Here is a 10203-nt window from a genome sequence, read left to right on the forward strand (position 1 = left end):
CAAATAATGCAAATAAGTTTAAAGCCAGTTTAAAAGAGTTTTTATTTGTGAACTCCTTTCATACATTGGAGGAATATTTTAATAGATGACAATGGCAAGATTATGCAAAGGGTAATTTATATATTTAACTTTTAATTTGATTTATATTACAAACATATTGACAACTGCTTGATTTATAAGCAAGATGAGTTTATACTACTGGACGATTTCTATATCTGTTGATTGTGTAAGTGTGTAAGGATTTTATGGAAAGAATGATGTGAAACTGACCAAGTAACTTCATTTTATCTGTAATAATACTTCTTATCTGATTAGTTGTCAATATTATTATCCATATTACTTATCACCATCATTTTATATTGTATATTGATTACTGTGATACTGTGTAAACTTTTCAAATTGTTTTATATTGCAAACATATTGACAACTGCTTGATTATAAGCAAGATGAGTTCATACTACTTGACGATTTCTATATCTGTTCGGTTGTTTAAACCATGTAAGGATTTTATGGAATGTGAATAAATGAATGAATGAATGAATGAATGAATATAATTAAATCACTAAGAGGAGTTTTGAGTCCAAATATGTTAAGAAGCATTTATTTTGGAAAGTTTCAATCGTTATTGAGATGTGGAATAATATTTTGGGGGGTGAAGGTGATATTATAAAGGTATTTAAAATGCAGAAGAGGGTGTTGCGAATAATTAGTGGACATGGTAAACAAGAGTCATACAGGCAAATTTTTAGAGATTATGGCATTCTCACGGTCACTTGTTTGTATATCTTATAGGTGTTATGTTACATAAAAAAGCACAAAGCAGATTTTATCCAAAATATAAATATTCATAGTTATAATACAAGAATAAACAACGATTTTCATGTTCAGTTCTACAGAACTACATTTTTAAAAAAGTGTTGTAACTATGGGGATAGAATTGTATAGTAAGGTGCCAAACAAAACAAAAAACTCAGGGTTTTCAGCTTTTAAAAAAAGACTTAAAATCCTTTTTATTGAAATATTTTTGTTATACGATAAATGAATTTGTTAATTTTAATAAAAAAGTGGATGGTGCAAGTACTTATGTTTGGATGTCATAGCCATTCATGAGCTGTATGTAGTAGGTGGTGTATTCTTTGAAATGTTGTATTTGTATATTGCTTATGATTGTAACAAATGTTGATAGGATGCTTGTAACTTTGTAGATTTGTTTGTTAACTTATATTGCCGAATGACTTGTCCAAGTGTTACTATGTAACAAAATGGATGAAAATAAAATACAAATACAAATTTTATAGTGCGTGGATTTTTTTTTTTGAGAATATGATAAATTGTTCAGGTTTACAGAATTTCGGTGTTTCCCCATAAACTCAAGTACATAATAAATTAAGGGAATTTAAGTTGTCAAATGTTCACATACTATGAATATTTTAAAAGTTTAAAAAGATACTTATTTAGAATAATGGAAATATGAAATAGTTTTTGAAAATTTTGCGAATTTGAAACGTTCTTGAAAAATAAATGTTAAAAAATTGACCCAAGCTCTGAAATCTCGGAAAATCCTATTCCCCCAACGTTTGAGAATATTTGAATATCTGAAGATAAATTTCCATAGTATCAATGATTTGTAAACTCTTTAAACTAAAATGGCCAAATTTCATGGTCTGTGGGATGCTAGCGTGACACGTCAATATAATCTGAATTAAAGCATCCTAACCAAATTTTACACGAACTAGCTGACTGACTGACTGACTGACTAACTAACTAACTAACTAACTCTTGATGGAGCTGAGCCCTTCTTGAGAAGCCTCCAATTGTGCAGCTACTCAAGAACTTCCTAGTATTTTATGGAACCTGAAGGATAAGTACTGTGTTCACATGACAAGAAGACCTGAGCGCATGAAGCTGAAGAATCTCCACTGTCAAAGCCATTGCCGGGGAATGGCTGGTGAAGACACAGATGGCTGGAAGTCTTAGTGAGTGCTGTGGTGATTTGTGAATTGTGGAAAGTAGTGATAGCGCTGTAATTACTTGTAGTTCCGACTTGTGTCAATAAATCCATTCACCAATCCAAACCCCATCTACAGTCACATACATACATCATGACAATACGTAAATGAGGATTACTTTTGAATCTTCATTGCCAAGTGCCATAATATGAAGCTGCTTGTCTTTGACAAGAATCTCAGAACTGTATGCCATAACTACATTTTTCCCACTTCTGCTTACAAAAAGCAACTTTTATAGAATCTAAATTCCTGATGCATGGTATTGCCTGACCTCATAATAGGTTTCATTATAGCAATATGAGAAATTCACTTTTGAAGAACCCAAAGGTTTATTACTGTGACCATAAAATCTGATATTAAATCCTATTCTCAATCATATTCAATGTAATTTTTATTTAATGACTAATTTTAGACTGAAGCTTTGTGAAACATTAATTGTTTAGGAGTTCAGAGCTGATTGAAAGTAATTTAAGGAATAGAAATTTGCTGCTACTTGCTCATCTAATGGCATTCATGAGTGCATGTATGCTTTCATATATTTCAGACTTGATACTGTTTCTGCTTTATGTCAGAACAGTTTAATTCAATTGAGATAAAACTATTCCTTTTACCAATATGAATACCATACACATTACTTGTGTTATAGCACCCTGGTTGATACTCGGATTGTGATGACAAGTAGAAGATATTATTTACAAAACCAATGTATCACTTGTTTATGACTGAAAAATAAATGAATGTTTTGAAGTAAAGTGACAGTTTGCAACTTACAGAATATGCCACAGTTCTTGAGGAAAATTAAAATGAGTTCTATACCATAACACAAAGCTAAAGGTAAAGTTGTCCCTGTGCTCAATTAATTAAGCACTATGACATGAAGACATGGGGGAGTGGAAACAGAACACCATTATTCTTGACATCAGCACTAGATCAAGTTGAGTGGTCAGCTTCACTCCTGGGCCACATTCTTCTTCTTCATAAGGCTTGACAGCTTCATTTCTTGAATGCTTTGGCCTGCTCAACAATTTCCTTCCAACTGCTTCTGTCCTGTATGTGAGTTATCCAGTTATAAATTACTAAATCGTTTAGATCTTCCCATATGTCATCTTTCTGGGCTGCATTACCCCTGGTAAAATTGGATAGGAGGCTGGGTGGGGCCCAGAGTTGGTCTGGATTCTGTGGGAAAGGAAAAGTCTTGCCATGCCAGGCTGTCCAGCGCATGGTCTGTTGTTATAATAACTGAGCTATCCTGACCCCCCCCCCCAAAAAACCAAACAAACAAAACAAGGGTATGACCTATAAATGGGCCAAGGGGGAGCTGCAACAATATTGTTCAGTTACATGCATTTCTGTTTTATGAAACTAACAACTCAACATTTACATGCAGCAATTTGCTTATTTTTAATTAAAACATAGAAAACCAGATGTGACAAAGTACTAACATTTGTGATTTAGATCTTTTTGTTAGAAGAACATGGTATAAAGGATCTTGTTTCATATTCCGTTTTCATACTTTGATGGCTGCAAAATTTCAGCCTATCCAGATATAATAGCAATATTAAGAGGTACAGATGTGCTTTTCTCCAACTTGTCCATAGTGTACAACAACGCACATCATGGCATAAAATCAGGACCAATGATATAGCAGCAACTTATATTCATACCAGGACAGAAATTATACACAGTGTTTTGTTCTTCATGTAATGCAACATTTAAGTCTCTTGCTTTTAAGTTAGCTTTGTGACTGGGTGTTTTAACCCACTAATGTCTCTTAGCCTTTGTCTCACTCTGATGGATACTAGATCCTGAATGGAAGTGCATGTTTCGGAACACAACAAATGCTAAGAAGCAGATGGTGCCAATAATGGCCACATATTCAGCACGATTGTGGAATGGGGTTCCACAAGCTGTATACCAGTAGCTATCTTCTGATGGAGCCTGTCCATTGGGCAAACAGTGAAAGTCAAAGTAATCTTCATCATAGTCTGAAGCGCACAGATACCGCCGTTTGCTTAGTACCTGTATAAGAGAATGATGATTAACCCACAAAATTATAATTATTACAATATTAATTAGAAAGATATTTCAAGGTATATTTAAAAGTAGCAAACACATACTTTAATTATGCTCAGTATATCTGACAGTCTGATGACATAATGGTGTACTATGGCAGCAAGAAAGTGTAATGTATCTGAATCTGTGTATGAGGAAGTGAATTACTGACTAAACTACTACAGTGGTAATACCTAACTCACATTTAGGTACTGGTCTGAATCCTAAGTGAGACTAGATACCCTGGCTGAGATTCAAAATTCTTCAATTCTGATAGGAAATATTTGGATAGTATAATGTCTTATAATAGGCTATGACTGCTTCTTCCTATTAATCATTCTAAGTAATGATAGTCATATAATTCAAAACTAAACAATATGAACAGCTGATACGGTATCATAAAATAATACCGAATGTCACAGTCGAGTGAGTGTCGCTCCTACTTTCTTTTGGAAAAAGTCCCCAGTCTAGAGCTGGCCATCCCAACTAAGGTCTTTTGTGATTCATCTTAATCCCCCCCAGGGGCAACACTGATTCCTCAAATTAGGCTGTGACAACTTTTTTCCTCACCCTTCCAATTCATTATTCACTCATCATTCTTCCATTCAGTGCTACTTAATCTGTTATGATCCCAGTCTCATTAAATAAATAGAGCCCATGGCTCTGACAGGCATGGTGCAGGTCCATTTGGTTATATTTATCTTTATTTTCATCATTTGATTCTTGGTTTATACTGTTATTACATTATGTATTTTATTATTTCCAATAAAGTACTGGCTTTATTTTCTAAAATTATTCCACTCTGGGCTATCTGCACTGAATTATTTATTAATCGTTTGACATTCTGATTCACATCACATAACAGCAGGATTAAGAGTTCGCACAAAATAAAGAAAGGAAGAAAAACATAAAATCAATCTGAGCAATGACTTTATGAAGCACATAAATATGTAACTTTCCAGATCTTAGCTGCCATCTGTTTATGAAATGAAGCTTTAGAGTGAATGCAACTTATTTTATTTATTTATAGTTTATTTCACACCACTTTCAGTACCTAGAATGATTAATGAATAGTGAATAGGAAGGGACATAGAAGGATACTCCCCTTTCATAATTTGAGCTACTGTCCCAGCATTTGCCTGGAGGGATTGCAGAAAATTATCAGCCAGGATGGTTCATGTAACAAATGAGATTCAAACCAGCCTCCCTCCACTCCCAAAAAGAAAAACGTCAGAAACATCACCATTTGAGCCAACTTTCTTGGTGAATAAATATGATAAAATTATACTCACTGTTCCGAAAACAGTGTGGATAGGCACTGTCTGATTGCAGGGTCCAATTCTTTCATGGAGACCAATGGAAACCTCTTCCTCTGGATTACAAAAAATAACAAGGCCCAGGTAGAGGGCATAGTGGACTGCCAAATGAAGAAGCAAGATTGACCGCCCCTTCTCAGCTGTATGCACTCCTGACCAAAAAACATATCACTGTGGTATCCTTGTCACTAATAAGACTGCCTCCAGCCTGTTACATTGTGCTAGTATTTCTTCTACATTGCACTCTTTGCTGCATTCTTTACATTTACTTTATGATGAGACCATTGACACTAGCTAATTTAAATACCCATTATACACTTTGTTTCAGTATGCTGTTATAAATTAATCCATGGACTGGCATTGATCCATGGACCATGAGATGAAAAACAGCATCACAAGTGGTCTATTCCCTTGAGATTTTTCAACCAAAATATTGTATGCATTTCTCACTTAGCCTATGCTTGGCCTATGTCCCACCCAACTAATTCTCCTTGAATTAAAAACTATAACACTGGAGGGAAGAGTCAAGAGAAAATGGTTATTTGAAGTAACATATTGTGACGTATTTGTGCTATGCAGGACACCCTCTCCCCCGCCAGCAGTGACGTAACAGCATTGGAGCACTGCCGCTGCTAGGGTAATAGGCCAGTCAACAGTCTGCCCTCTCCCCCGCGGTGACGTAACAGCACTTCCCACTGTGACATAACAGGGGACACTGCTGGTAAAATGAGGCAACAGGGAACGGTATAAAAAGCTGGCTGAGCAGTATGTGGGGAGAGTGTGAGATCAAGAGTGACACAGTGCAGATTGTGAAGTTGCTGATTGCAGCAGAGATCTAGCAGTCACCGAGGGCAGTGGATGTAATTGTGATACTGCCGATGGCAGTAATTATAATTGTGAATTGTGTGAGTGTACGAGCGAATGTGGAATAAATTCACTATATTCAGTACGGTGTGAAGTTATTTGTCGCGTGACATATACCCAACACATGAGAGTATTAACCCCCCATCCCCAAAATAAAAAATGTAATTCCCAAAAGTACCATACGTTAGAAGAAATATGTACCTGAGCGGGGCCTGGCATCTGGGGTAGGTGTCCTGTCACCAGTCCAGGATATGAGCAAGAAGATAGTGAAGAGCATGAAGAATGTCACCTCAGAGTGAACACCTGCAAGGTCATGAAGTGGGTGGTATAAAGGCAAGAACAGCAAAATACCACCTGGCATTCCCAGGATTGCTGACAGCACAGTACAGGCCAACTCCATTGTGACACTGTACAAAGAAACCGAAACATAATGAGTATATGTGTATAGAGCATTATCTATTTAACCTTTAAATGCTGGAATTTTTAAATGGTGGTAGGGTGAGCTGGATGGAGTTTACAAGTATTTAAATGCCTGTTACTTTTGAGGATTTAAATGTCCTTTGTGGTTTGACATTTTAAATAATTTTAAACACTTTATTTAAAGGAATGGAATTATCTTTTTATCAGCAAAGTACATAATGTGATATATTGTAAAGTAAGATTTGAAAATGTTTTTTTTTATTGCTAGTGGGGTGGGACTACGTCTCTTGTACTGTGGCCACTTCTGGCCTATTGTACGAGCCCCAAATGATAGGTGAGGGTGACTGTGGAGCAATTGGTGGAATGAAGATTGGCAGGGGAAACCGAAGTACTTGGAGAAAACCTGACCCAGTGCCTCTTTCTCCACCACAAATCCCACTTGACCTGACCCAGGATTGAACCCGGGCTGCTGTGGTGGGAAGCCATCAACTAACCTCTTGAGCTACGACATGGCCCCTTTGAAAATGTTTAGGTAGAAATGTTATAATGTTTATTTATTTTGGTAATTTTGATGTGTACTGTATAAAAGATTTCCCGCTTCTTCACAAAGCAGTTTCACATTATAAAATTATTCCTTCTTGTAACATTTGACATGCTTTAGCGGTCTCTGGTGTCATAAAATATCTGGAACCACTAGAAACATTGTTTTATTACTCTGTAAGATTCACATTCTTGCTACACTCTTCAGCTATTCAACACAGTTGACTAGACGGATAGAGAAGTGAAAGTATGGGAATTCAAGGGAGAAGGGAGAGAAAATTCTTTGATATATTGGGTTTTTGGACTTTATCCATCGTCCTGGTTTTTGAGATAACTAATAAAAACACGACGTTTCGGAAACTGGATCTGTTTCCGTCCTCAGGTGAAGGAAAAACCTATTCTGTTGGGTCCGTTAGAAAGAGCTAGCCTCAATCACTGGACAAACCAATTTCACAAAACATGAAGATAGTAACTACTTAGAAAATTCCTTGTTTCATACATCAGTCCCAAGCCCTTCCATTGCAGCTGAAAGGAAGTATTGTCATTCCTATGGTTGTAACCAAACGCTTGCATCATAACTTAGATACAGAGTGCAGTCAGTTTTCTGTGAGTTCATAGTAAATTCTAATATCAGAGTTTCATTTCATTGTACAGTGGCAATGAAATGTCATTTGGAAGATGATTAAATTGAAAGGCAGCTAAAGTGCAAGATACGTGAAGGGGAGCTGTGCATTCTTGGGTGCTTCGAGGAATAACATACAAAGGCTTGATGCAGTTAAATGACAAGGGGGGGAGTGAAGATTATATACATTGTATGGACTCTCACTCAACACAATCACTAATGCATTTACACGAGCACTACAAAATGTAAACAAATGGAAGAACATTCAGTGTTGCCAACTGAACTTATTTCAATGTAGCCAACACAAATTCTATGCCTCAGTTTCTTTGTGTTTAAATTATTCTGTCCATCTCCTGTAGTATGTGTATGCTTATCACGACTGAGGTTCACACTGACAGAAAAAACATGGTCTTCTTGGACATGTACTCACCTACTGCTTTCCCATTTTCTTAGCTTATCTGAACACAGCCATCTCCTCCATCCATGGAACCAAAAGGTGAGGCTCGCAGCAAAACATGAATGAAAGTAGTATGAGTTCCAGGGCACCCAGTAATGACGGTCACCAATGTTTGGATCTGTGTCATGCCATGTCCAGTGCAAGAATTTCACTGACACAATGTCATAAGGAATGTCTAACAGCACCACTGTCAGGCCAACTGAAACATGTCAATACAATTCTATGAATTTATTATCTATGTATAATTTATAACAGAGGTTCGAAAAGTAAGGCAGTACAATTATCTGCTGCCATGTATTTCATTCGGCAACACTGAATGCAGTCACTGAAGTCATATATACAGAGTTTTTTTTAAATCTGCCAAGAGATGGTGTTACTGTTCATTATTTATAATTAGCAAGTCAAACAAAAGGATGATGCCACTAAAGACATGGTTAAGAGTGGAAGTCTGTTCAGTAATTCATTGTCTGCAAGCAGAAGTGACTACAGCAAATGAATTTCATTGACAGTTTATGTCTGTTTATGGGGAGAATGCAATATTTGTGAAGCAGATTTCTCTCTGGTGTGATGAACTCCTGAAATGGAGTGTGGTGTTGTAGCATTATAATTCCACTGGAGTGGTTGCAGTGCAATTTGTAGGAACTGTTTGAACATCCAACCCACAGCTGAATAGTGAAAACAGCACAGCAGCCACGAGCAAACCCTGGACGATATAAAGAACCTCCACATCAAAATAACCAGGTGGCACAATATCTGCCCCATATAAGAGGGATGATGGGAGGACGAACACGAGCCTGCATGGTTTACGAATTTTAATTATTGACAATACAAAAAAAAATTAATTAGCATCAAGAAATTTTATACAATTTTTTAAATAACTTTACATTCCCAGGAAACTGCTGTGTTTGTGAAATGTTCTATTTTGTGTACTATGTATTGTAGCATATAAGTGTACGTACTTTACGTCTAAACAACTTATGTGATGGTGGTTTCCTATTTGTAGTGATGTTTGCCCTCTGAAGATGGTCCACAGAGACCGAAACATGTAAGGGTGTTTAGTTTTCATGTAGTAAAAAACTTACAGGTCACATTGGATGGAGTGATTTATATTTGTAATTGTTAGTGTGACGGACCAGAATGAAACAAATCAAATTGCATAACAACTTTTAGTGACAGTCTCCCATAAGAAATTTTAATAAAGGCTATCCAGTTGTTTAGGTGCTGACACCAATTCCTAGACAGCCAGCCAAATATGACCTCCACATAAGGCATTCTTTTACTTCATAAAAATTATCTAATAATTCTATGTATTGTGGCGTACAGAACCGTTGCTGGGCAGAGACATCAAGGCAGACAATGAGGACAGCCATTGCTATGCATTAGGCGGATAAACCAACACCAATTTCTGTTGGACTATAACAACGGGAACAGGGTTTTCTATGTGGTTAGTGTTGAAATGTTATAGACAGGGTCAGCGGAGTCTCACCAGCAGTACAAATGAGTGAAGTGATGTGAAGTTGCCGCTTGGTTGGTGAGAGAGTTCAGTTGTCAATTGTCAGTTGGAAGTCAGTCTGTGAAGAGAAGACTAGGAGGTTAGTGTGAAGTGGCCGCCAGCCTGGAACCCAGTTAGTTGAGTTGTCTGCTGACAGTAGTTCTGGATGGGATTTGAGCATGGAAGCAGAGGAACAGCCATTGTTAACATCCATTACCAAACAACGGCTAGTAAAGACTGTAACAGTCTGAGAAGGCATAGTGTGTCATATAGTGATTTGTGAAGTGTAGCAATGAGTTGTATAAGTGCGCACTAAATCCGGTCATCAATCCAAAACCTATCTATAGTCATGCTCCTAAATTCTGACAGTATTCATTTCCTATTGTGTTGCAGAATTTGACACTAATGACAAAGTGTTTCAGAATGTTTAA

At 36.7% G+C, this 10203-nt stretch overlaps 1 protein-coding gene across 8 annotated transcripts in view; it reads right to left on the minus strand.

Moving 5' to 3' along the window:
- Positions 1 to 3646: 3646 nt before the first annotated feature.
- LOC111865803 overlaps positions 3647 to 10203 on the minus strand; it is a 32269-nt gene continuing 25712 nt past the window's right edge. For all 8 annotated transcript variants that reach the window (XM_023854120.2, XM_023854122.2, XM_033751971.1 and 5 more), the window contains 4 exons: positions 8254 to 8479; positions 6443 to 6648; positions 5354 to 5529; positions 3647 to 4028 (listed from right to left, as the gene is read on the minus strand). In XM_023854120.2, the coding sequence (XP_023709888.1) occupies positions 3771 to 4028; positions 5354 to 5529; positions 6443 to 6648; positions 8254 to 8479 (866 nt within the window). In that variant the 3' untranslated portion in view covers positions 3647 to 3770. The remainder of the gene's footprint in view (positions 4029 to 5353; positions 5530 to 6442; positions 6649 to 8253; positions 8480 to 10203) is intronic.

Source organism: Cryptotermes secundus, unplaced genomic scaffold (genome assembly GCF_002891405.2).
Source record: "Cryptotermes secundus unplaced genomic scaffold, Csec_1.0 scaffold901, whole genome shotgun sequence".
In the NCBI taxonomy this organism is placed as follows: domain Eukaryota; kingdom Metazoa; phylum Arthropoda; class Insecta; order Blattodea; family Kalotermitidae; genus Cryptotermes; species Cryptotermes secundus.